This window comes from Trachurus japonicus, unplaced genomic scaffold, assembly GCF_045865225.1.
Source record: "Trachurus japonicus isolate A0001 unplaced genomic scaffold, Traja_1.0 AP030749.1".
Lineage (NCBI taxonomy): Eukaryota > Metazoa > Chordata > Actinopteri > Carangiformes > Carangidae > Trachurus > Trachurus japonicus.
In genome coordinates, this window is record NW_028220882.1 from 698,933 (window position 1) to 726,352 (window position 27,420).

The 27,420-nt window shown below is 42.6% G+C and overlaps 1 protein-coding gene across 3 annotated transcripts in view; it reads left to right on the plus strand.

The window, feature by feature from the left end:
* The window catches only part of ankrd44 (ankyrin repeat domain 44), a 57,168-nt gene that overhangs the window by 13,924 nt on the left and 15,824 nt on the right, over positions 1-27,420 (plus strand). For 2 of the 3 annotated variants that reach the window (XM_085772660.1, XM_085772658.1), the window contains exons 2-16: positions 1,081-1,164; positions 2,431-2,509; positions 3,266-3,336; positions 5,488-5,688; positions 6,623-6,710; positions 7,335-7,477; positions 8,487-8,699; positions 12,763-12,841; positions 13,490-13,604; positions 13,716-13,798; positions 19,020-19,128; positions 20,451-20,519; positions 25,890-26,030; positions 26,246-26,311; positions 27,106-27,217. In XM_085772660.1, the coding sequence (XP_085628786.1) occupies positions 1,081-1,164; positions 2,431-2,509; positions 3,266-3,336; positions 5,488-5,688; positions 6,623-6,710; positions 7,335-7,477; positions 8,487-8,699; positions 12,763-12,841; positions 13,490-13,604; positions 13,716-13,798; positions 19,020-19,128; positions 20,451-20,519; positions 25,890-26,030; positions 26,246-26,311; positions 27,106-27,217 (1,653 nt within the window). The remainder of the gene's footprint in view (positions 1-1,080; positions 1,165-2,430; positions 2,510-3,265; positions 3,337-5,487; positions 5,689-6,622; positions 6,711-7,334; positions 7,478-8,486; positions 8,700-12,762; positions 12,842-13,489; positions 13,605-13,715; positions 13,799-19,019; positions 19,129-20,450; positions 20,520-25,889; positions 26,031-26,245; positions 26,312-27,105; positions 27,218-27,420) is intronic. The other variant, XM_085772659.1, reaches the window with a different exon arrangement.

Genomic DNA, 27,420 nt, shown 5'->3' on the forward strand with positions numbered 1-27,420 from the left:
ACTCAGCTGCTCATCTCACAGCAGCTCTGCTCCACGCAGCCACTTCACTAACGTTATTTTGTAACGTTCACTTTGTAAGTGACGTGTTGGATATAAACTCTGAACACCAGACTCACCTTTATTTAAAAATATTCTTATATTATTACGTGACAATTTCCTGAAATCACTAGTTTATTTCCAGCGGGTTGTTTCATGCAGCACAGCAGGTGTAAATGCAGATTATCAGATCTGGGTCACTTCTGATAGAACATGTAAATAGACCGTCAAAAAAATCGGATATAGGCAACAAATCGGAATTGGGCATCAAGACCTGCAGTGTAAAGACAGCCAAAAAGACACAACACGGCAACAACACAACGACACAAGAAGATCATGACACACACGGACACACAAAGACACACAGGCACACACAAAGACACACACACAGACACACAACATGACAGAGGCAGAAGCAGCAACATGAAACACAAAGACACAAAACTAAACTAAAAGAGACAAAACTGACGATAAAAGAGACAAAACTGATAAGAAGAGACACAAACGAACCACAAAAAGACACAACACGGCAACTACACAACGACACAAGAAGATCATGACAAACAAAGACACACAAAGACACACACACACACAGACACACACACACACACACACACACACAACCACTGTGACTTCCTGTCAGATTCTCCTCTCTCTCTCTCTTCGTGTCCAGAGTCACAGTCGTCCCCTCGACTCCAACTATTATAAACACAGCAGCTGCTACACACACACACACACAGACACACACAAACACACACACACACACACACACACACACACACACACACAGACACACACACACACACACACACACACACACACAGGCCTCCGTATCGTGGGAAGGATCTCTCTCTTGTGTAACGTGCTGGTCTGGTTTGATCCTCTCTGAGACTTGATCATGTGTAGTTGTGTGTAGTTGTGTGTAGTTGTGTAGTTGTGTAGTTGTGTGTAGTTATTGTGTAGTTGTGTGTAGTTGTTGTGTAGTTATTGTGTAGTTGTGTAGTTGTGTATTGACCCCCCCCCCCCCCCTCTCTCTGTCCTCAGCCCCCCCTCATCCAGGCCATCTTCAGTGGAGACCCTGAGGAGATCCGCATGCTCATCTACAAGTCTGAAGACATCAACGCTCTGGTGAGGAAGGGGTTAACACACACACACACACACACACACACACACACATACACTAATGTCTTAAAGGGATAGTTCAACAGTTTCAAATGCAAATTGGCCCATTGCCATAATCCCTATAGTCATAGCAGTAGGTTCGTTACCTTCCTTCACTGCAAAAACTCTAAATCTTACCAAGAATATTTGTCTCATTTCTAGTCAAAACTAATCTCATTACCTAAAATATGTATATTTATACATATACATAGTTATATATAAAAAGCAGCTTGTTTTTAGACACTTTTGACTTATTTCAAGTCTATTTTCATCTTTCTTTGTGGCAATGTTGTATGTATCGTCCCTGCAAAATAAACATTAAAATAAATAAAAATCTGAAATAAGTAGAAAAATCTGATAGTGGAGCAAGTTTTTCTTTCTTATTACAAGCACAAAAAAAACTTGCTTTCACTGGCAGATTTTTCTACTTATTTCAAGTGAAAATGAGTTTGAAACAAGTGAAAATGATCTAAAAACAAGTTAATTTTTAGGTGATGAGTCTTATTTTAAGTGGAAAGAGATTAGTTTTGACTAGAAATGAGACATTTGGACAAGAAAAAAGACAAATATTCTTGGAAAGATGTAGAGTTTTTGAACTGGGTGAAAGCTCAGAAACATCCTGTGTCCACTGCTCCCATGACATCATCACTGTCCTGTGTGTGTGTGTGTGTGTGTGTGTGTGTGGTCCACGTGGTAACGGAGCTGAAAACAACCAGTGTGTAACCGATCACCTCCAGAATAAAAACCTGTTGTAGTTGAGCACAGAGGAAATGATCTGAGTGATGAAGACAAAACATTAAACATAAAAATGCTGTTTTCAGAAAATATAAAAATGTCTTTTTTAGAAAATAGATGAGAAAAACAATAGAAGATGTGATGAAACCAGAGTTTTAATCCTGAACTCATCACACGTTCAGTTAATAAATCACATGAGGTGAGTTTGACCTCAGGACTTTCAAAATAAAAGCCCTGGTCAAATGGTGTTTTTGTGTTTTTACAATCAGCTGACTTCTTCCTCCTCCTCTTCCTCCTCTTGTTCCTCCTCTTCTCCTCCTCTCTTCCCCTCTCTCTCTCCTCCTCCTCCTCCTCCTCTCCTCCTCCTCCTCTCCTCCTCCTCTTCCTCTCCTCCTCTCCTCCTCCTCCTCCTCCTCTCCTCCTCCTCCTCCTCCTCTCCTCCTCCTCCTCCTCCTCCTCTCCTCCTCCTCCTCCTCTCCTCCTCCTCCTCCTCCTCAGGACCCAGAGAAGCGTACTCCTCTCCATGCAGCAGCCTTCCTGGGCGATGCTGAGATCACTGAGCTCCTCATCCTCTCTGGTAAATAAACTCTCAGCATTAACCCTTTAGTAGCCTGGTCTGTCACCTTAAAGGGATAGTATCATTTTTTTTAAAGTGGGGTTGTATGATCTACAAATAGCCCCTAAGTACTTTAATTGCAGTAGAAGACTCTCTGCACTCCTCCCGTTAGCAACGCCAGCCCATAATAGCCCTGCCCAGAGATTTACAACATACAGTGTTGTGAACAGACCCAAAGAAACGGCCTATTTTCACGGCCTAAAAGAGGTTTTACCTGAAAAAAAATACACAGTTCCATTGTTCACTATAATATAATTTTTTCCAGGAAAAACGCTGTTTTTATTTGGAGCTAACCAACTGCTGATCGGCGGGCGCTAACCCTGGGCGGAGGGATACGTGAGTTGGTTAGGTCCAAATAAAAACTGTGTTTTTCCTGCACTTTGAAGGGCTGGAAAAAATTATATTATAGTGAACAATGGAACTGTGTATTTTTTTTCAGGTAAAACCTCTTTTAGGCCGTGAAAATAGGCCGTTTCTTTGGGTCTGTTCACAACACTGTATGTTGTAAATCTCTGGGCAGGGCTATTATGGGCTGGCGTTGCTAACGGGAGCAGTGCAGAGAGTCTTCTACTGCAATTAAAGTACTTAGGGGCTATTTGGAGATCATACAACCCCACTTTAAAAAAAATGCTACTATCCCTTTAATGTGTCCCCAGAGACACTTGTGTTGTTGTGTGTGTCTTCTTATCTCTCTAACCCGTGTGTGTGTTGTTGCAGGAGCTCGGGTCAACGCCAAAGACAACATGTGGCTCACACCGCTGCACAGAGCGGTGGCGTCTCGGAGCGAGGTGAACACACACACACACACACACACACACACACACACACACACACACACACACAGAGGGGGCACAGGTGTGATGTTTTACCTGAAAACACAGGAAACACACAGTCAGCAGGTTTTTCATCGACGTCGTCTCTATGAGCTTCAGTCAATGTGGGTCAAAGTTTTGACTCAGCAGCTTCAAAACTGGTAAAACAACCTGACAGAGGTTAAGATGTTCACATTACACCTGTTCAGGTAAAATGTAGACAAGACAAAATGTTAAAGCTCCATACACTGCAAAAAGAATACAACAACAATACAACAAAACAAGAATATTTGTCTCATTTCTAGTCAAAACTAATCTCTTTCCACTTTAAATAAGACTCATCACCTAAAACTTAACGTGTTTTTAGATAATTTTCACTTGTTTAAAACAGATTTTCACTTGAAATAAGTAGAAAAATCTGCCAGTGAAAGCAAGTTTTCTGTGCTTGTAATAAGAAAGAAAAACTTTCTAACACTGAGTTATTAAAGTTAAACAGGTAGCTAACCGTTAGCCCGGCTAATCTATGACAACCATGACTAATTACAAAAACGTGCACAAGTAAATAGTAATGTTTGTCCAATCATCGGTTTTATAAACTTTACAAACATCAGATTAGTCTAAACGGTGATATAGTGACATGAAAAAGTAGATAAATATAGTGAAACTCTCGTCCGTCACTATTGTTCTCATGCTGGTTTTCTACCAGGAAGTAGTTGTAAACAACAAGGAGATTCGACCTGTTGTTCCTACACTAGAGCTCCAGAGAGAAGCTGAGAGAGGAGATGGAAAACTGCACTGAGATGGTTTTTAGATCCTAGTATCCACCACTTTCCGGAGAATGGCGCCAGGTGTTGCCATGACGCTCCATTCCACCGTTACTGTATTGTTGATAGACATCGGCCGTGATGACTTTATTTATAATCATCACATCATTTTAATGAGAACAATACGGACGAGGTTTTAGCTTTATGTCACATTTTCACGTCACTATATCACCGTTGTGACTACTCTGATGTTTATGAAGTCTATAAAACGAATTGTTGAACAAACATTTTAGATTAGCTGGGCTAACCGTTAGCTGTTAGCCGTTAGCAGTGTCAATAAACAATAACTCAATAAACGGTCCATGAAAATTTTTTTTTTCTCCAGCGGATATCCTAGTTCCAACATGACTGAGCTAACTGGAGTAGTTTCATGTCGTGTCCGACAACAGGAGGGTTTTAACAGCTGACGTCCTGATGTTAGCTTAGCTGCTGCTGTTAGCTTAGCTGTCAGCAGCAGCAAAGCTAACAGCTACGACAACCACGACTAATTACAAAATCGTGCACACAGAAATAGTAATGTTTGTTCAGTAATTCGTTTTATAGACTTAAAGCAGAAGTAAGTGATATATTTGTGTTAATATAAGTCTTAAATAGTTGTATCTTCCGACAGCAATCACTTCTATAGAGTGTTTGGTCTGAAACACGGGTCTGTCAGTCCCTCTGCTCTGCTCTGAGCCCAGGAGAAAACATTTATCGTATCCTACAGTTTTTATCCAATGAGGAGAGAGAACGGCATGCAGGGCTGTGTGTGCAGCCAAGGGACGCCGTGAATGTGGTGACGTAGGGACGAGGACTGTTATGGTGCGTTCAAGGTAACCCATAACTTGTGTTTTTCCGACCTGTGAAGTGGTACCAGTTTGATCTGGTACGAGTTCACGGGTCAGAAGTTACGAGTGGCCGTTATAGTGACTTTCACAGGTAAAACAGGTCGGAAAAACACGAGTGGGTTGCCTGGAACGCTACAAAGTCGTAAGTTGTGACATGAAGCTGTAATTTACGGTTTCAAAAGCCTGCCTGGAACGCAGCATTACCCAAAACGACCGGACCACTTACTTCTGCTTTAATAAACATCAGATTTAGTCAAAACGGTTTTGGCAGCCCGGAGCCCCCACATTTGGTGCCTACACCGGTGGCTAACGCTACCAGTTAGCCGCTAACGCTACCAGTTAGCCGCTCGCTAGAACGCTACTAAAACCCACTTCCGTTGTGGTGTGACGCAATGGATCATGGGAAAATAAAGTGGTGGATTGATCAACCCTTTTAACCCTTTAACCCCCCCTCCCTCTCTCTCTCTCTCTCTCAGGACGCGGTCCGTGTTCTGATCCGTCACTCTGCCGACGTCAACGCGCGGGACAAGAACTGGCAGACGCCGCTCCACGTGGCCGCGGCCAACAACGCGCTGCGATGCGCCGAGGTCATCATCCCGTTGCTAAGCAGCGTCAACGTGTCGGACCGCGGCGGCCGCACGGCGCTGCACCACGCCGCCCTCAACGGCCACACGGAGGTACTGCAGCGCGGTGGCGTGTTGTTGTGTTGTTGTGCTGTTGTGCTGTGCTCAGGCCCGGCCCCTGGCATAAACCCTCTATGTGGTTGTTTAGGGCCACAGCCGTTAGGTGGGGGGCCACATGATCAGAAAGGTACCGGGGTTCATCAAGTCATTTAAACATCCTGAGGTCTGCACGTGCAGCTATGAGCTTTATATGTAATGTGAAGTCAATATTCAGCTTCTTTTATCTCACATTTGAGACATTTGGTGAAAATAGAACGGCAGAATGACAACATTTGTGCTCAAAAAGCAATCTTACAAAATGTCATTTTAGACTTGTTTTCTACACTTATCTATTACTGTATTCATATCCTATTTCAAGCACCAAAACAGTTCATTCTCATGACTGAAGGAGTGTTTTCACAAGGGATTGGACATTTTTCAAAAAGCAGACCTCAAATTTCCAGCATTTGGCCTAAATTATTTCTTTCTACAGTGTTCTAGGACAAACTGGCCTCAGTGTGCTTACAGCGGAGGTTCTAATATTTAGACATAAAACACTTGAGTATTGTTACATCTGCAAGTATCTTAAAAAGATAAATTTAAGAAAATATGTTAAATTCGAGAAAATGGCCTCAAACCTCAGAGGGCATAAACACGTCTGTATTCAGTTTTAACCAGTGATTTGGTGTTTGAGCTTAGAGTGCAGGGCCACAAACAAAAACCTTGTTTAGGGGGCCACCAACATCCTAGGGCCGGCCCTGGTTGTACTGCAGCGTGTTGTTGTGATGTTGTGTAGTGCAAACAGGAAGTGAAGCTGCTTCATTCACTAACGTGCTGAATCTAAAATTAACAGTGAGAGGCGTCAGATCTGTGTTTATCTGCTGTTATATAAAGAGCCCACACACACACTGATGTACGTGTGTGTGTGTGTGTGTGTGTGTGTGTGTAGATGGTGAACCTCCTCCTCACTAAAGGAGCCAACATCAACGCCTTCGACAAGAAGGACGGACGAGCGCTGCACTGGGCCGCCTTCATGGGTACCACACTACACACTGATCATACTGGGCATACTGTTATATACTTATATCATACTACCTTATCCTTATATGATATTATTACATCCTTATATCTTACTATATTATATTATATTATATTATATTATATTATATTATATTATATTATATACTTATATCATACTACCTTATATCCTTATATATTATATTATATTATATTATATTACATCCTTATATCATGTTATTTTATATCCTAATATCATATTATATTATATCCTTATTATATTATATATCCTTATATCATATTATATTATATTACATCCTTATATCATACTATATTATATCCTTATATCACACAGTAATCATAGATTAACATGATCACACATCACGTCTTTATTTATTGGAAACATGAAGCAGAGTGAAGGTTTTTATTTTCACCAAAACAAGACAAACAGGAAGTTACATCACATTCAGTTTGACAGTGACCTGATGATGTCATTATGTTTGGCTTAACTCACATATTTCACTTAATATCTATATGTATTACTATTTTAAGTAGCTACTTTTATTATGCTTTATAGTATTTCTGTTTCATTTAGTTATAAAATCATGTTCTGACCTGTATTACTGTTGTTCTTGGACCTGCAGGCCACCTGGACGTGGTGTGTCTGCTGGTGAGCCAGGCAGCAGAGATCAGCTGTAAAGACAAACGAGGCTACACGCCGCTGCACACGGCCGCCTCCAGCGGACAGATCGCTGTGGTCAAACACCTGCTGAACCTGGCCGTGGAGGTACACACACACACACACACACACACACACACACACACACACTGCAAAAACTCTAAATCTTTCCAAGAATATTTGTCTTATTTCTTGTCAAAATGTCTCATTTCTAGTCAAAACAAATCTCTTTCCACTTAAAATAAGACTCATCACATTTAAAAAGCAGCTTGTTTTTAGACACTTTTTACTTCTTTCAAGCAGATTTTCACTTGAAATAAGTAGAAAAATCTGACAGTGGAGCAAGTTTTTCTTTCTTATTACAAGCACAAAAAACTTACTTTCACTGGCAGATTTTTCTACTTATTTCAAGTGAAAATTAGTTTGAAACAAATGAAAATGATCTAAAAACAAGTTAATTTTTAGGTGATGAGTCTTATTTAAAGTGGAAAGAGATTAGTTTTGACTAGAAATGAGACATTTTTACAAGAAATAAAACAAATATTCTTGGAAAGATTTTTTGCAGTTTTTGCAGTGTATTTGTCTTATTTCTTGTCAAAATGTCTCATTTCTAGTCAAAACTAATCTCTTTCCACTTTAAATAAGACTCATCACCTAAAAATTAACTTGTTTTTAGATCATTTTCACTTGTTTCAAACTCATTTTCACTTGAAATAAGTAGAAAAATCTGCCAGTGAAAGCAAGTTTTTTGTGCTTGTAATAAGAAAGAAAAACTTGATCCACTATCAGATTTTTCTACTTATTTCAAATGAAAATAGACTTGAAAGAAGTAAAAAGTGTCTAAAAACAAGCAACTTTTTTTACGTATAACTATGTTTATGTATAAAGGTACGTATTTTAGGTATAATGAGATTAGTTTTGACTAGAAATTAGACAAATATTCTTGGTAAGAGTTTGTCTTCACTGTCCCACTCGGCTTCACACTTGAGGAAAATGACTCACACTCTGTCCAACTAACACAACAACGGGTCTTATTGTGTTGTCACTGACCAGATGGCCCCACACACACACACACACCCCCCCCCCCCCTCTCTGACTCTGTGTCCTCTGGCCTCAGATCGATGAGTCCAACGCCTTCGGGAACACGGCGCTCCACGTGGCGTGCTTCAACGGCCAGGACGCGGTGGTGAGCGAGCTCATCGACTACGGCGCCAACGTCAGCCAGCCCAACAACAAGGGCTTCACGCCGCTGCACTTCGCCGCCGCCTCCACGCACGGAGCGCTGTGCCTGGAGTTCCTGGTCAACAACGGGGCCGACGTCAACGTGCAGGTACGAGGGCAGGGGCTCAGGGGGTCAGGTGACACGCTTCACTGCAAAAACTCAACATCTTTCCAAGAATATTTGTCTTATTTCTTGTCAAAATGTCTCATTTCTAGTCAAAACTAATCTCTTTACACTTAAAATAAGACTCATCACCTAAAAATCAACTTGTTTTTAGATCATTTTCACTTGTTTCAAACTAATTTTCACTTGAAATAAGTAGAAAAATCTGATAGTGGAGCAAGTTTTTTGTGCTTGTAATAAGAAAGAAAAACTTGCTCCACTGGCAGATTTTTCTACTTATTTCAAGTGAAAATCTGCTTGAAAGAAGTAAAAAGTGTCTAAAAACGAGCTACTTTGTATGTGATGTGTCTTATTTTAAGTAGAATAAGATTTGTTTTGACTAGAAATTACATTTTGACTAGAAATAAGACAAATATTCTTGGTAAGATTTTGAGTTTTTGCAGTGTTCCTGTCCCCAGTCCAGTTTTTACCAGGGCTGGGCCGATACGCTTTTGTCCCGATTCGATTCTCTAATGATTTTTTTTTGGGTCCCGATGATTCGATTTAAATTGCGATTCTGATTAAACAAGTATTGCGATTCGATTTTACCAAGTATTGCGATTTTATATTTCAATTATTGTGATTTTCTGTCCTTAAACAAGAGCAGGTTGAACCAAACACTTGATAATACATCATAAGTCATAAAAAACAATACACACATCACATCAGTTTGTCTGTTGTGTTCGTTTGTTCACATAGATATCTGTGAACAAACCAACACAACAGGCCGGTTTGACTTTGTCAAGTGTAATGGCACAGAATACATGATCGTACAATAAAGATTGGTCGTCCTAAAAAAAAAAAAAAATATATATATATATATATATATATATATATATATATATTTTTTTTTAAGAATCGAAAAAAAATTGCCAGAAAAAAAACGCGATTAATATAAAAATCGGGGGCCAGGGGGCAAAGCAAAAAAAAAGACACGGAGCGTTGTAAAAGGTTTGGCGAAATGATGTAAATGCAAATATTTAGGTACAACAATGTCATAAATAGTCATACAACTATAACATTTGGCAGAGAGTATCTTGACACATATGGGGAGGCAGGAAAAAAAGATTCTGGGGTTTGTTGCAACTCCATTTTAAGATATCACCCTCAACTAGGGATGTCACGATTACTTGTTTTCACAATGAATCGTGGTATTAAACGCCACAATCAGTTAATCGTAAATATTCCTAAATACCGTCATTTTCCAAATAAGATTATGTCGGAACCGTATCGGCAGATGTGGCGCAAAAATAAAGGTAAATGCTCAGATACTGGTCCATTTAACTAACGTAACATTGAATTGGTAGGAATTTAAATGTTAGCGCGTCATTTGTATAAAAAAAAAAAACACAAAATAAAACAAAAAATGATTAAAATAAACGTAAACATTTGGTATAGATGACAATTTATGACCTGAATATTTCAAACATTGAATTAATAATTGGTTATATATTAATAGATACTTGAAATATTTTGTGTAAACAATGAGTAATGTAATTATATTTTGACTATATTTGATTTTACACATTCATAGTGTTGTGAAATTAATTAAAAAGACAAAAAAGACCAAAAAAAGTACTGTTCGCCTGACAAATTCTAATGAAAATTATTATTTTTCAGCACTTTATGGAGAATATCTATGCCTAACATGTATATAGAAAACTTCCTTAATTCATAAGCTTCCATTTGAGTCCCAGATAGCCTTTCTACTAGCTACTGGAAAGCTACAGGCAGACTCCAAACAATGCAACACCTATTGTGAAAAACTATCTGGAACAGATAGATAGAGAAGACCGTTGGCCACAGCAAGTGGGGCTTTGGAGATAGAAAGGCTATCTGGGACTCAAATGGAAGCTTATGAATTAAGGAAGTTTTCTATATACATGTTAGGCATAGATATTCTCCATAAAGTGCTGAAAAATAATAATTTTCATGAGAATTTGTCAGGCGAACAGTACTTTTTTTGGTCTTTTCTGGGATGTTGAGGGTGATATCTTAAAATTGAGTTGCAACAAACCCCAGAATCTTTTTTTCATGCCTCCCCCTATGTGTCAAGATACTCTCTGCCAAATGTTATAGTTGTATGACTATTTATGCCATTGTTGTACCTAAATATTTGCATTTACATCATTTCGCCAGCAGAATGACCCCAGAAAGGGGTTTTAGCCCCCTGTATCTTTCCAGCAGCTAGTTGACCGGGTTGTCCACCCAGGTTTTAATCCTTGAAGGTCCTAGATATCATTTCTGCTGTCAAACCTTTTACAACGCTCCGTGTCTGTTTTCCAGAAAACTGTGATTTTGCCCCCTGGGTATTTAGACGTATCGATGTTTAAATGGAGCAGACGGACGCGGCGGCTGCAGAGCCTCAGGCTGAATCTGCTTTTACAGGACGGTTTGGTTATTACCCAGAATGCACCGGGTTTCCCTGCTGCTGATTGGTCGGCGCATTGACAGGAAATCAATCGGCAACAATTCTGTTAATCGATCGTTGAGTCGTTATGTAAAAATCCACCTGCAGCAGCTTCAGTCTGTTTTCATCTACGCTGCAGTTCTGGACCAAGTTAAAGTGAACTGTGATGCAATGAATTCTGGGTAAATTAGGACTATTTCAAAATAAAACTAAATGACCGCCAGAGGAACCAAATCATCTGTTTGTCACTTTTTTTTGGTGAGTTTTTGCAGAGCATGTTGTGAGTTGAGCCCTCAGGGCCACCGTACAGAGTAACATGAATGGTTAAATATGTCTGTAGGGAATAATGAGGATATTTTACTGTAAACCAGTAAATTAATTCCAGTTAATAAAGTCCAGACTAACTTTTTTTTTACGAGGATAGTGGCCCTTGACTTAAAGTTTTAGGAGTACAAGCATTAGATTTCGGGGTGCATACTGTAATTCAACTTGCAAAGCAAATATTCACATTTCACATAGTTGCTGATAAATAGTTTGATGATGATCCTCATGATCCTCTGGTTCACTACGGTTACCAGGGAGGAAGTATTCATCCATTGTTCACTTAGCCAACGTCAAAATGACTGGTTACACATGCAGTACACTGCAAAAACTCGAAATCTTTCCAAGAATATTTGTCTTATTTCTTGTCAAAATGTCTCATTTCTAGTCTAAACTAAACTCTTTCCACTTAAAATAAGACTCATCACCTAAAAATTAATAGATATAATAGAAAATAATAATAATAATAATAATAATAATAATAATAATAATAATAATAATAATAATAATAGAAAAATCTGATAGTGGAGCAAGTTTTTCTTTCTTATTACAAGCACAAAAAACTTCCTTTCACTATCAGATTTTTCTACTTATTTCAAGTGAAAATTAGTTTGAAACAAGTGAAAATGATCTAAAAACAAGTTAATTTTTAGGTGATGAGTCTTATTTAAAGTGGAAAGAGATTAGTTTTGACTAGAAATGAGACATTTTGACAAAAAATAAGACAAATACACTGCAAAAACTCAAAATCTTTCCAAGAATATTTGTCTTATTTCTTGTAAAAATGTCTCATTTCTTGTCAAAACTAATCTCTTTCCACTTAAAATAAGAAATAATAAAAAATGTACTTGTTTTTAGATCATTTTCACTTGTTTCAAACTAATTTTCACTTGAAATAAGTAGAAAAATCTGCCAGTGAAAGCAAGTTTTTTGTGCTTGTAATAAGAAAGAAAAACTTGCTCCACTATCAGATTTTTCTACTTATTTCAAGTGAAAATCTGCTTGAAATAAGTAAAAAGTGTCTAAAAACAAGCTACTTTTCATAACTATGTGTATAAATATACATGTTTTAGGTAGAATGAGATTTGTTTTGACTAGAAATAAGAAATAAGAAATAAGATAATAAGAGTTTTTGCAGTGTAGTTGTGAAAGATTTACTTGCACTGTCTAAAATCTTAGGGGCAGAATGCCTCCATTAAGGGGTAAAAGTCTGTTGTAGTTTCACCTGCCACTGTCTCACCTGTCTCACCTGTCTGCTTTGTCCTCCACCCTCTCCAGAGTCGGGACGGGAAGAGTCCTCTCCACATGACGGCCGTTCACGGACGCTTCACTCGCTCCCAGACTCTGATCCAGAACGGTGAGACCTCGTCCGCCTCGATCCTCCAAACCTCCAGCTTGTTCAGAATCAGAATCAGAATCAGAATGCCTTTATTGTCATTATACTACTGTATAACGACATTTTTAAGCCCTCCCCCCCTTCAGTGCAAACAAGCATACTATAAAAATACAATATAAAAACACTTTCAATAATATAAAAATAAATAGATAAATTCACTGCAAAAACTCTACATCTTTCCAAGAATATTTGTCTTATTTCTTGTCAAAATGTCTAATTTCTAGTCAAAACTAAACTCTTTCCTCTTAAAATAAGACTCATCACCTAAAAATTAACTTGTTTTTAGATCATTTTCACTTGTTTCAAACTAATTTTCACTTGAAATAAGTAGAAAAATCTGCCAGTGAAAGAAAGTTTTTTGTGTTTGTAATAAGAAAGAAAAACTTGCCCCTCTATCAGATTATTTTAAGTGCAAATCAGCTTGAAAGAAGTAAAAAGTGTCTAAAAACAAGCTGCTTTTTAATGTGATGAGTCTTATTTTAAGTAGAATGAGATTAGTTTTGACTAGAAATAAGACAAATATTCTTGGTAAGATACTTGATTTTTTGCAGTGTTGCTGTGTGTTTCTCTCTCTTTTCTCTGAGCCAAACTTTGTTTATTTCATTCCAGGAGGTGAGATCGACAGCGTGGACAAAGACGGCAACACCCCGCTTCACATCGCCGCCCGCTACGGCCACGAGCTCCTCATCAACACGCTCATCACCAGCGGAGCCGACTGCACCAGGTTCGATCTCCACCTGCTGAGAAAGAAACTAGATACAGTCAGATTATTAGATTATTATTATGCAGTGAAGTGTGTTTATTAAAGGACTGTTGTGTTGTGTTCTGTGTGAAGGAGAGGAGTCCACGGCATGTTCCCTCTGCACCTGGCCGCCCTCAACGCTCACTCTGACTGCTGCAGGAAGCTGCTGTCCTCAGGTACCAAACATGGTCCAGTAGGTAGAGACAGAGTCTTAATCTATCAGGTTGTCTTCACCTTAAAGACTGCCGACCTTCACCGACCCCCAGAGGCCGCTTCATTAGCTGCACGTCAGTTTATTAGCTGCACAAAAAATATATATATTAGCTGCACAGGTTGTTAGCACATCAATTTATTAGCTGCACATTAGTTTATTGGCTGAAAATCAGTTTATTAGCTGCACAAAAAAAAAAATTAGCTGCACATCAATTTATTAGCTGAAAATGTATTAGCTGCACATCAATTTATTAGTTGCACATCCATTTATTAGTTGCACATCCATCTATTAGTTGCACATCCATTTATTAGTTGCACATCCATTTATTAGCTGCACATCAATTTATTTATTAGCTGCACAATAGTTTATTGGCTGCACATCAATTTATTTATTAGCTGCACAACATGCAGTTTATTGGCTGAACATCAGCACATTAGTTTATTAGCTGCAATTTATTAGTTACACATCAGTTTGTTAGCTGCACATTTAACCTAGCTCCTAGCTAAAACTGTAACAGTCAAATACAAAATATCTACAACAAATCAAGGTTCTAATGTTGACACTGTTTGTTTATAAAGGAACAGACTCAACAGAAATGTTCTAACTGAATTGTGTTGTAATGTGTGTTATAGGCATTTCTTGTTTATCTGCTAGCATGTCTGGCTAACTATCTTACCACTAACAGTTAATCTTTCACTTCAAAAGCTAAACGTTAGCTTAGCCATCTACCAACTGTGGGGATGCAGGTTGTTAAGCTAACACTTAGCTAACATTAGCTGCTCTGCTCATTACAGAGAGCCACAGGAATTAGCAAAGTAGTAATATTTAACTTCTTAAGCTAACTCAGGTTAGCATGTCATCATCTACCGACATCAGTTTATTGGGTTTTTAAAGCTATAATCTGTTATGATGGGGAAAAATAAAAATCAAGATTCAGGAAATACAGGAAACAGGGATCGGCCTAATAGGAGCTAAATTTAGCAGCTAGCTTTAACTAGCTGTTAGCCTATTTGTTGGATAGTTTTGTTAAGCATTTCTGAATGGATCTGATCTGAATGGATCTGATCTGAATGGATGTCTTTCTCCCCCAAAAAATGTAGGCTAACTAACCGGCACTGATAGTGTGATATTTTTCTTGGCACGGTTGATGTGAAGCTTCATGGACTGTGAGTTGTTGTGGATGCTAATGTAGCATTAGCTTTGGTCAGATTGTTGTTAACCAGTGTGATTTTCAGTAGTAAAACCTTTAATAAGTAGCTAAATCAGCCTGAAGGTGCTGTGGTTGAATCATGATCTGATCAGTTTGTTGGAGCTCGTCAGTCGTCAGTCTGTCGGTCTGTGGACGTTGACCTGGTATTTGCTGCTGATCCAGGGTCTGTTTCCGCCTCCTCCAGTGTGTTTATTTCTTTCTGTGGACAGGGTATCCGCGGGGTCTTGAAAAGTATTAAATGGTGATAAATCAATTTTGGGAAAATTAAGACCCTTAAAAAGTATTAAAAAGTCTTTTCACGACTTTATAAAGTCTTAAAATTTGAAGATATTTTTTTCTGAATCAGCTGTCCAAGAGTTTGAGTCCTAAAAAACATTGTAAAAGTGTGTGAATTTATGCATTTTATTAAAAAACAAAGATGAACCGGTACATAAAAAAGAAAAGAAGATTGTTATTTTTGTTTTTTTGAGAGTGGAGCAATGTTTTTTTTATTTTTGATAAACTTTGCCTTTTATTTGCCTATTTTGAATTCTGTTGTATCATAGTGGTCTATAGTCTTTATCACAAACTAAAACTGTTATTACGTTAAAAGTGTCACTGATGTAAATGGTTACAGCTTGAAGTGGTGGTGAGGTGTTAAAAAATATTGAGAAGGTCTTGAAAAAGTCTTAAAAAGGTATTAAAATTAACTTCCAGATTCCTGTATAAACCCTGCTGGAGGTTTGAGCTCAGTTGTTTTTCTCTCTCGTTCTCAGTCTCTTTCTCTCCGGTGAATTCCTCCACAAACGCTCTCATTCAGCTGCAGCCAAACTCAAGTCACAATGTTCCCCGAAGCAGACGAGCTCGGCCTCGTCGCTCGCTCTAATTACTGACGGGATAAACCAATAACCTCCCTGTCACAGCAGCAGGGCCGTTGCTAGGAATTCTGGGCCCCCTTAAAGAATACTAAAGTGGGCCCCTCCCCCTAACTTTTCCAGTTTTTTAATTCTTAGACTACGTATGTATTATCATTTTTTATTTAGCCTTCTTTGTTTTGATGCTAATGCAGCATTACACTGCAAAAACTCAAGTATCTTACCAAGAATATTTGTCTTATTTCTAGTCAAAATGTTATTTCTAGTCAAAACAAATCTCATTCTACTTAAAGTAAGACACATCATATTAAAAGTAGCTTGTTTGAAACAAGTGAAAATGATCTAAAAACAAGTTAATTTTTACTAATTTTTAACTTATTTTAAGTGGAAAGAGATTAGTTTTGACTAGAAATGAGACATTTGGACAAGAAATAAGACAAATATTCTTGGAAAGATGTTGAGTTTTTACAGTGTACTATGAGTATTTGTCAGGGTCTTACACAGAATAAATCAGTCATTCAAAGATTAGACTACTGGGGTTTTTTATGGGCCCCACTGGGCGCTGGGCCCCTAGAGTTACCATCACCTTTCTCCCCTAGACAACGGCCCTGCACAGCAGCAGCATCTCTTCTCTTCTCTTCTCCACACTGCGCTGCTTGTTTCTTAGGCTACATCTGAAAAGTTTCCTTGTTATTTTACTTTTTGGCCAAGAAATAATAATTTGTGTCTCTGCTCATCCCAACTTATTATTGTTGTCGAGGAGCTTTTTGTCTTTTTGTCCGGCACAGAGGAGGAGGGAAGTGTGTTGTTGAGTTAAACAGACGTGAAGTAGGAGAAGGATGACGGTCCAGAATCCTGTTGGTGGTTTAATGAGGCTCTGGCATGAGAGGAGGAGGAAGAGGAGGAGGAGGAGGAGGAGGAGGAGGAGGAGGAGAGAGGAGGAGAGGAGGAGGAGGAGGAGGGGGAGGAGGAGAGGAGGAGGAGGAGGGAGGAAAAGGAGGGGGGGAGGAGAGAGGAGGAGGAGGAGAGAGGAGGAGGAGGAGGGAGGAGAGAGGGGGAGGAGGAGAGAGGGGGAGGAGGAGGGAGGAAAAGGAGGAGGGGGAGGAGGAGGAGAGGGAGGGAGGGGGGGGGAGGGAGGAGGAGGGAGGAGAGGAGGAGAGGAGGAGAGAGGGAGGAGGAGGAGGAGGAGGAGGAGAGAGGGAGGAGGAGGAGGAGGGGGAGGAGAGAGGAGGAAGAAGAGGGAGAGAAGGGGGAGGAGGATGGAAAAAGGAGGGGGGAGGAGAGGGGAGGAAGAGAGGAGGAGGAGGAGAGAGGGAGGAGAGGAGGAGGGAGGATATGAGGGGAGGAGGGGGAGGAGGAGGAGGAGGGAGGAGGAGGAGGGGGAGGGGGAGGAGGGGGGAGGAGAGAGGTGAGGAGGAGAGGGAGGGGAGGAGAGAGGGAGGAGGGGAGGAGGGAGGAGAGAGGTTTTTATTTTTTTTATGCAGGAAAACACTTGGAGGGTTGGAAAATTCGGATAGATTATATCACATTGAAATAGGGGGGGAGGGAGAAAGAGGAGGAAGGAGGGAGGAGATGTAGGCAGGTATGGAGGAGAGAAGGGGGAGGGAGGGAGGTAGGGATGAGGAGCGATGGCGGAAGGAGGAGGAGGGAGGAGGGGGGGAGGAGGAGAGGAGGAGGAGGAGGAGAGGAAAGGAGGAGGAGAGAGGAGAGACGGTGGAGGGAGGAGGGAGATGAGGAGGTAGGAGGAGAGAGCGGGGAGGAGGGAGGAGAGAGGGGGAGGAGGAGGGAGGAAAAGGAGGGGGGGGGAAAGGGAGAGGAGCGAGGTGGAGGAATAGAGGAGAGAGGAGGATGGGAGTGAGACTGGAAGGAGGGGGGAGGAAGGGAGGAAAAGGAGGGGGGGAGGAGAGAGGAGGAGGAGGTGGAGGTGGTGGAGGGAGGAGAGAGGGGGAGGAGGAGGAGGAGGTAGGAGGAGGAGAGAGAGTGAGGATGAGGAAGGAGGAGGAGGTGGGGGAGGAGGAGAGGAGGAGCGAAGGAGGATGGGGAAAATTGAGGGGGGGAGGATGAGAGGAGGAGGAGGAGGAGGAGGCAGCGAGGAGCGTTAGAGGGGGGAGGACGGATGGAGGCTGGGAGGAGGAGGAGAGAGGAGCGGAGAGGAGGAGGAGGAGGAGGGGGAGGAGGAGAGGTAAGAGGAGGAGGGGAGGAAAAGGGAGGGGGGGGAGGAGGGTGGAGGAGGAGGGAGAGAGGAGGAGGAGGAGGGCGGAGAGCGGGGAGAGGAGGCAGGGAAGGACAAAGGAGGGGGGCGAGGCGAGAGGAGGAGGAGGAGGAGGGAGGAGAGAGGGGGAGGAGGAAGAGAGGGGAGGAGGAGGAGGAGGAGGAGTGGAGGAGGGAGGGAAGAGAGGAGGGTGGAGAGGAGGAGGAGGAGGGGGAGAGGAGGAAGGAGGAGAGAGGATTATGCAACCGCACCGCTATGATGGGGGCAATTCCTACGGACTATACCTTTTAAACTTAAAGTCTGAGTTGTTTAAATGACAAGACACTGATCTTGTTTTGATGAATGTGATTACGAATGGACTTTAAATTTATATAGCCGAATTCATTAAAAAAAAAAGAAGGAGAGAAAAAAGAAAACAGGTTTGTTTTTCTACGTTTAAAGTTTTTAAAATTGTGTACAAAACCAAATGAGTACGATAAAGCTGGCAAAACTATAAAAATAATCACTGCATTCATAATAACGAAAAACACATAGAGGCTTGTTTATCCTGTTACATGCAGCGTCTGTTGTCTGTCTGACGTCTGCCCCGTTTCACCTGAATGCAACATCAAGAATAGTACGTTCAGATATGCAACCGCACCGCTAGATGGGGGGGATTCCTACGTATTATACCTTTAAATGATAAAACTAATGAACTGAGTTCCAGTGATCCAGAGCTGTGATGACCTGTAGCTTCCTCCTGTTTCTGTTTCCACCTGAACCTCCTGTCTCCTCCTCACCTGTCTCACTAACACCTCCCTCTCTCTCTCTGTTGTCTGCCCCCCCCTCCCCTCCCTCCTGCCCCCGTCTACCCCCGCCCCCCCCCCCGTCTACCCCCGCCCCCCCCCCCCTGCGTGGCCCCCTGCAGGTCGGAGGTTTAGTATAATGTGTAACGACTCGGTCCTGTCTGCAGGCTTCCAGATCGACACCCCCGACACTCTGGGCCGCAGCTGTCTGCACGCCGCCGCCGCCGGGGGGTGAGACACACACACACACACACACACACACACACACACACACTGAGACACACACACACACACACACACACACACTGAGACACACTGAGACACACACACACTATTTATTATTATTATGGGAAAGAAGGAAGGAAAGACACAAGGAGGGAGGGAACAGATTGGGTCAATTGGGTCAAAAAGGAAGGAAGAAGGAAGGATGAAAGGAAGGAAGGAAGGAAGGAAGGAAGGACAAAGGAGGACAGAGATGGGAGGAAGTTAAGAAGGGAAGGGAGTAATTAGCTTTAATAAGAAAATGGGTGGGAAAGGATAGATGGAGGTATAGGTAATTGGATCAAAAGAGGAAGGAAGAAGAAAGAAGGATGAAGGGAAGGAAGGAAGTAAGGAAGGACAAAGGGAAAGATGAGAGGAAAGAAGGAAGGGAAAAGGGAAGGAAAGATAGAAGGAATGAGGGAACAGATTGGGTCAAAAAGGAAGGAAGAAGGAAGGACGAAGGGAAGGAAGGAAGGGAAAAAGTATTGTGGAAAGAAAATGGATGGAGGGAACAGATTTGTTCAAGGAAGGAAGAAGGGAGGAAAGAAGACACACACATGCAGACCTGCAGCTTTTCTTTATATAAAAATATGTAAATAAGGTTCAACAAGGACCATTGAAATTCTCTTAAAGGGACAGTTCAACATTTAGTCAGATCCTCCTCTCACCATAATCCCTATAGTCATAGCAGTAGGTTCGTTACCTTTAATTGTCGGTGCAAGCTGTTTTTAGAATGGTTGGAAGCCGAAGCATGACAGACCGTGAGCTTTGCCTCAGGAGCTAAGATCACGGAGGGCTCATTATGGGATAATTTATTTCTTGGTTGATTTCCCTCATCAAACTCAAACAAAATACACAATCCAACAACTCCACAACGCGCTGGTGGACAAGTTGTGAGCTTTGCACATTTTCACCACGCTATTATGGAGATAATTTAACAACCAACGTTACCACACAGAGTTGTTTTAGAGGGAAATTCATAACCGGAACTACTTTCCTGACACGGCTGCTGCTGGGCGGAGGGATGTCAGAAGAGAAAGTAGTTCTCTAGAGTATTTGCGTCATGCGTCGTAATGTTATATAATGTTACATGATTATCTCATAGCGTGGTGAATGTGCAGCTCACAACTTGTCCACCAGAGCGTTGTGGAGTTGTTGGATTGTGTATTTGATGAGTTTGATGAGAGGATCTGACTAAAATGTTGAACTGTCCCTTTAAGAATTAAATTCTGTAGTTTGATCCATAAATTCAATTATATAATAGTATTAAACGTGTGTGTGTGTGTGTGTAGGAACGTGGAGTGTGTGAAGCTGCTGCTGAGCAGTGGAGGTGAACACAACCGGAGAGACAACTGTGGCAGGTGAGACGACCACACGCTGGTCTGATTAAAGCCGAATTAACTTTTATTCCCAATAGGCCTATTTCACGACTTCCGGGTTTAGGTACTTCCGGTTTCCGTTACAGGGTAAAACTACTTCCGGTCGCGGAAGCGCAATGGGACTGAATACCAAAATATAATAGCTTCTGCTTGCGTAATATAATACACATCCATGTTGGCGTTTTTTTTTAAACACCTTTCAGTGTAACATATTTCTAGACTAATAAAAACAGCCGTACTTGCATTTCCACGAGTTTCCGAAAGATAGACCTGAGAAAGATAGAGTGTTGGGCTACTGCTAAAAAAAAGAAAACAAAAGCATAGACCAGCCTTCATTTCCATGCAGGTTTTTTCTAGCAGGGTAGGTCTCCTATACGAAGAGGATGATGGATAAAGTCTTTGTTTAGCAACTTGCTCTTTGAACGGCATAAATTATTAAAAAACTAAACCGTTTACACTGGTTTTCAACCGTTACTGAGTTACTGTATATCAAATGTCCAGTTCTCAACATAATTCTTCTTGCATCAAGGTTTTATTTGTCACTGTTCCAAATGGGTAAGATTATGTGGTTAATCATTAGGGGGCCTACTTTTAAATAATGCCATATGCATAAACCTTATTAAGCAGGAAATATGTATTGAATCATCAAAGATGTTCACTCAAACCCCACATTATTTGAAACATCCTTCAAACACTCACTCAGCCCAGTACCACTACGAAGCATAAAGTTCTTAGACTTAATGCCAAGTAAGCATAACGTCCGCTTAGCTTTAATGCTAACTGACGGGGCTAAAAAATTAGCATCGCTAACTCCGTTCAGACAGCAGTTTCAGTAAAGCTGCTAAAAGTTTTATTATTCTTTTAATGCGAGAACATTCGCTGTTAAATAATCCGCAGGCTGTTGTCATGATATTGCCTGTTAGGAAATGTGCTTGATTGTGGGAGAAAAATGCAGGAGGGTAGAAAATAGCATGGCGATACGGGGGGTGGGCTTTAGTTTGGACAGATGCTCGTTAGGCTACATCCAGGTAAATGGTAACTTTAAAATTCCACAGGTTTTTAGAGGTTTTACCAGTCCTCTTGACTGGATGGTTTTATTTTTTTAATACTTTATTTTAGTGAAGATTAATGATTAGTGCTCAAACTGATTATATCTTTTTGTGCGCGGTCGTTATTAGTTTGTTTGAAATGAAAAGTGTAGCCACACTCTTTGTCAATCGCTCTACCGCCGCTGCGACCGGAATACCGGATGTTGATTTACCCCTGTTTGTGTGTGTCGTCAACTTTCGATGAAAAATCTCGTTGAACTTAGGCCCTATTAAATATATTTTAATATTCAGGAATGAAAAGCTCTCATGTAAATGGGACAAATAATGTGATGAACGGACCAATCAGCTGACAGGAAGATGCTACAATGTTTAACCCTCCTGTCGTCTTTCTGTTTCCGTCCTCCATCCTCCTTCCTTCCTTCCTTTCTCCCTTCCTGCTCTCCACAATCCCTTTTCCCTTCCCTCCTTCCTTCCCTTCATCCTTACTTCTTCCTTCCTCTTTTGATCCAATTGACCTGATCTGTTCCCTATACCTCCATCTTTCTTTCCTTCCCTTTTCCCTTCCTTCTTTCCTCCCTTCTTCCTTCCTTGAACAAATCTGTTCCCTCCCTCCATCTTTCTTTCCTTCCTTCCCTTTTCCCTTCCTTCTTCCCACAATCCTTTTTCCTTTCCTTCCTTTCCTCCTTTTTGACCCCATTGACCCAATCTGTTCCCTCCCTCCTTCTATCTTTCCTTCCTTTTTCCTTCCTTCTTTCCTTCCTTCCTTCCTTCCTTCCTTCCTTCCTTCCTTCCTTCCTTCCTTCCCTTCATCCTTACTTCTTCCCTCCATATTTCTTTCATTCCCTTTTCCATTCCTTCTTTCCTTCCTTCTTCCTTCCTTGAACGAATCTGTTCCCTCCCTCCATATTTTTTCCCCTCCTTTTTCCCTTCCTTCTTTCCACAATCCTTTTTCCCTTCCTTCCTTCCTTCCTTCCTTCTTCCTCCCTTCTTCCTTCCTTTGTGACCCAATTGACCCAATCTGTTCCCTCTCTCCTTCTATCTTTCCTTCCTTTTCCCTTCCTTCTTTCCACAATCTTTTTTCCCTTCCTTCCTTCCTTCCTTCCTTCCTTCCTTCCACCCTTCTTTCTCCCTTCTTCCTTCCCTGAACGAATCTGTGCCCTCCCTCCATCTTTCTTTCCTTCCTTCCTTCCTTCCTTCCTTCCTTCCTTCCTTCCTTCCTTCCTTCCTTCCTTCCTTCCTTCATTCTTCCTTCCTACTTCTTCCTCCTACCTTCCTTCCTTCACTGAACGTATAAATAACGAATCAGTGCCCTCCCTCCATCTTTCTTTCCTTCCTTTCGCTTCCTTCCTTCTTTCCCTTTCCTTCCTTCCTTCCTTCCTTCCTTCCTTCCTTCCTTCCTTCCTACCTTCTTCCTCCCTTCTTCCTTCCTTGAACGAATCTGTTTCCTCCCTCCATATTTCTTTACTTGCTTTTTCCCTTCCTTCCTTCTTTCCCCCCTTCTATTCCTTCCTTCCCTTCGTCTTTACTTCTTCCTTCCTTTATGACCCAATTGACCCAATCTGTTCCCTCTCTCCTTCTATCTTTCCTTCCTTTTCCCTTCCTTCTTTCCACAATCCTTTTCCCTCCCTCCCATCCTTCCTTCCTTCCTTCCTTCCTTCCTTCCTTCCTTCCTTCCTTCCTTCCTTCCTTCCTTCCTTCCTTCCACCCTTCTTTCTCCCTTCTTCCTTCCCTGAACGAATCTGTGCCCTCCCTCCATTCTTTTCTTTCCTTTTCTCTTCCTTCATTCCTTCTTCCTTCATTCCTTCTTCATTCCTTCCTACCCTTCTTCCTCCCTTTTCCTCCTTTCTTCCTTTCCCTGAACCGAATCTGTGCTCCTCGCCTCCATCTTTCTTATTTCTTTCCTTCCTTCCTTCCTTCCCTTCCTTCCTTCCTTCCTTCCTTCCTTCCTTCCTTCCTTCACTTCCTTCCTTCCTCCTACCTTTCTTTCCCCTTCTTCCTTCCTTGAACGAATATTTCTGTTTCCGTCCACTCCATATTTCTTTACTTGCTTTTTCCCTTCCTTCCTTCTTTCCCCCCTTCTATTCCTTCCTTCCCTTCGTCTTTACTTCTTCCTTCCTTTATGACCCAATTGACCCAATCTGTTCCCTCTCTCCTTCTATCTTTCCTTCCTTTTCCCTTCCTTCTTTCCACAATCCTTTTCCCTCCCTCCCATCCTTCCTTCCTTCCTTCCTTCCTTCCTTCCTTCCTTCCTTCCTTCCTTCCTTCCACCCTTCTTTCTCCCTTCTTCCTTCCCCTGATAAGAATCTGTGCCATCCCCTTCCATCTTTCTTTCGTTCCTTCCTTCCTTCCTTCCTTCCTTCCTTCCTTCCTACCTTCTTCCTCCCTTCTTCCTCCCTTTCTTCCTTTCACCTGAACCGAATCTGTGCCCTCCCTTCACATCTTTCTTTCTTTCCTTCCTTCCTTCGTCCTTCCTTCCTTCCTTCCTTCCTTCCTTCCTTCTTCCTTCCCTTTCCTTCCTCCTTCTTCCTCCCCTTCTTCCTTCCCTGATACGAATCCCCTGTTGCCCATCCCTCCAATCTTTCTTATCTTTCCTTCCTTCCTTCCTTCCTTCCTTCCTTCCTTCCTTCCTTCCTTCCTTCCTTCCTTCCTTCCTTCCTTCCTTCCTACCTTCTTCCTCCCTTCTTCCTTCCTTGAACGAATCTGTTTCCTCCCTCCATATTTCTTTACTTGCTTTTTCCCTTCCTTCCTTCTTTCCCCCCTTCTATTCCTTCCTTCCCTTCGTCTTTACTTCTTCCTTCCTTTATGACCCAATTGACCCAATCTGTTCCCTCTCTCCTTCTATCTTTCCTTCCTTTTCCCTTCCTTCTTTCCACAATCCTTTTCCCTCCCTCCCATCCTTCCTTCCTTCCTTCCTTCCTTCCTTCCTTCCTTCCTTCCTTCCTTCCACCCTTCTTTCTCCCTTCTTCCTTCCCTGAACGAATCTGTGCCCTCCCTCCATCTTTCTTTCCTTCCTTCCTTCCTTCCTTCCTTCCTTCCTTCCTTCCTACCTTCTTCCTCCCTTCTTCCTCCCTTCTTCCTTCCCTGAACGAATCTGTGCCCTCCCTCCATCTTTCTTTCTTTCCTTCCTTCCTTCCTTCCTTCCTTCCTTCCTTCCTTCCTTCCTTCCTTCCTTCCTTCCTTCCTTCCTTCCTACCTTCTTCCTCCCTTCTTCCTTCCCTGAACGAATCTGTGCCCTCCCTCCATCTTTCTTTCTTTCCTTCCTTCCTTCCTTCCTTCCTTCCTTCCTTCCTTCCTTCCTTCCTTCCTTCCTTCCTTCCTTCCTTCCTTCCTACCTTCTTCCTCCCTTCTTCCTTCCTTGAACGAATCTGTTTCCTCCCTCCATATTTCTTTACTTGCTTTTTCCCTTCCTTCCTTCTTTCCCCCCTTCTATTCCTTCCTTCCCTTCGTCTTTACTTCTTCCTTCCTTTATGACCCAATTGACCCAATCTGTTCCCTCTCTCCTTCTATCTTTCCTTCCTTTTCCCTTCCTTCTTTCCACAATCCTTTTCCCTCCCTCCCATCCTTCCTTCCTTCCTTCCTTCCTTCCTTCCTCTTATCTCCACTCCTTCCTTCCACCCTTCTTTCTCCCTTCTTCCTTCCCTGAACGAATCTGTGCCCTCCCTCCATCTTTCTTTCCTTCCTTCCTTCCTTCCTTCCTTCCTTCCTTCCTTCCTTCCTACCTTCTTCCTCCCTTCTTCCTCCCTTCTTCCTTCCCTGAACGAATCTGTGCCCTCCCTCCATCTTTCTTTCTTTCCTTCCTTCCTTCCTTCCTTCCTTCCTTCCTTCCTTCCTTCCTTCCTTCCTTCCTTCCTTCCTTCCTTCCTACCTTCTTCCTCCCTTCTTCCTTCCTTGAACGAATCTGTTTCCTCCCTCCATATTTCTTTACTTGCTTTTTCCCTTCCTTCCTTCTTTCCCCCTTATCTTTCCTGCCTTCCCTTTCGTCTTTGACCTTCTTCTTCCTGTATGGACCCAATTGACCCAATATGTTCCCTCTCTCCTCCTCCCCCCCCCCGCCCCCCCCCCCCCCCCCTCCTCCACTCTCCTCTCCCCTCCTCTCCTCTCTCCTCCTCTCCTCTCTCCTCCTCCTCCTCCTCTCCTCCTCCCCTCCTCTCCTCCTCTCCTCTCTCCTCCTCTCCTCTCTCCTCCTCCTCCTCCTCTCCTCCCCTCCTCCTCTCCTCCTCTCCTCCTCCTCCCCTCCTCCCCTCCTCCTCTCTCTCCCCCCCTCCTCCCCTCCTCTCCCCCCCCCTCTCCCTCCCTCCATCAGAACCCCCCTCCACTACGCTGCAGCCAGTCGTCACTACCAGTGTCTGGAGACTCTGGTTTCCTGTGGCACCAACATCAACGCCACCGACCAATGGGGTCGCTCCGCTCTGCACTACGCCGCCGCCTCCGACCTGGACCGCAGGTGAGGCCTGTCGCCATGGTTACACAGTAACACATCGCCATGGTTACACAGTAACACATCAGCCTTTAGTCACAGTCACATCTGGAGGAGGAGGAGGATTAGATTGTTATTCACCTGAGGACAGGAAGTAGAAACCTGCTGCTGCTCTGTTGCTATGGTTACCATGGATACCATACTGGTGGTGACCGTGGTAACCAGATGTTTCTGCTCCTCAGGCGCCGCGTGGCTCTGGAGCCGGAGAGCGAAGGAGTTCAGGCCGAGAGAGAGAAGGAGGCGGCGCTGTGAGTAACACACACACACACACACACACACACACACACACACACTCAAACACACACACACACACACAGAGACACACACACACACACACACACACACACACACACACACACACACACACACACACACTACACATCTGGATCACACAAACTCTAAACATCTGGATCTCACACACACACACACACACACTCCAAACATCTGGATCGATCCGCTGTTGAAAATAGTTCCAGTTAATTCACATTTCCTCCAGCCAGATGTTTGAAGATGTCACTGACACATCTGTGTGTGTCTCTGTGTGTGTGTCTCTGTGTGTGTCTGTGTGTGTGTGTGTGTGTGTGTGTGTGTGTGTGTGTGTGTGTGTGTCTGTGTGTGTGTGTGTGTGTGTGTGTGTGTGTGTGTGTGTCTCTGTGTGTGGTGGTATCTGTGTGTGTCTGTGTGTTGGGGTGTGTTTGTGTTGTGTGGTGTGTGTGTGTGTGTGTCTTGTGTGTGTGTGTGTGTGTGTGTGTGTGTGTGTGTGTGTGTGTGTGTGTGTGTGTGTGTGTGTGTGTGTGTGTGTCTCTGTGTGTGTGTGTGTGTGTCTCTGTGTGTGTCTCTGTGTGTGTCTGTGTGTGTGTGTGTGTGTGTGTCTCTGTGTGTGTGTGTGTGTGTCTCTGTGTGTGTGTGTGTGTCTCTGTGTGTGTGTGTCTCTGTGTGTGTGTGTGTGTGTCTCTGTGTGTGTGTGTGTGTCTCTGTGTGTGTGTCTCTCTGTGTGTGTGTCTCTGTGTGTGTGTGTGTGTGTGTGTGTGTGTGTCTCCAGATGTTTAGAGTTCCTGCTGCAGAGCGGAGCGACAGCCTCCCTGAAGGACAAGCAGAGCTACAGCTCCGTGCACTACGCCGCCGCCTACGGCCACCGCCACTGTCTGGAGCTGGTAGGTCCCGTCGCCACGGCAACGCGCCGCGCTGCGTTACCACGGCAACATTCAGTTTAACGTAGGGAGCTGACATAGATGTATATATAGACCGAATCTCCTTGTTGTTTACATTCTACTTCCGGGTAGAAAACCAGCTGTAATGTGAATGAGATCAATAGTAACGAACGAGAGTTTAGCTATATATCATATTTTTCACGCCC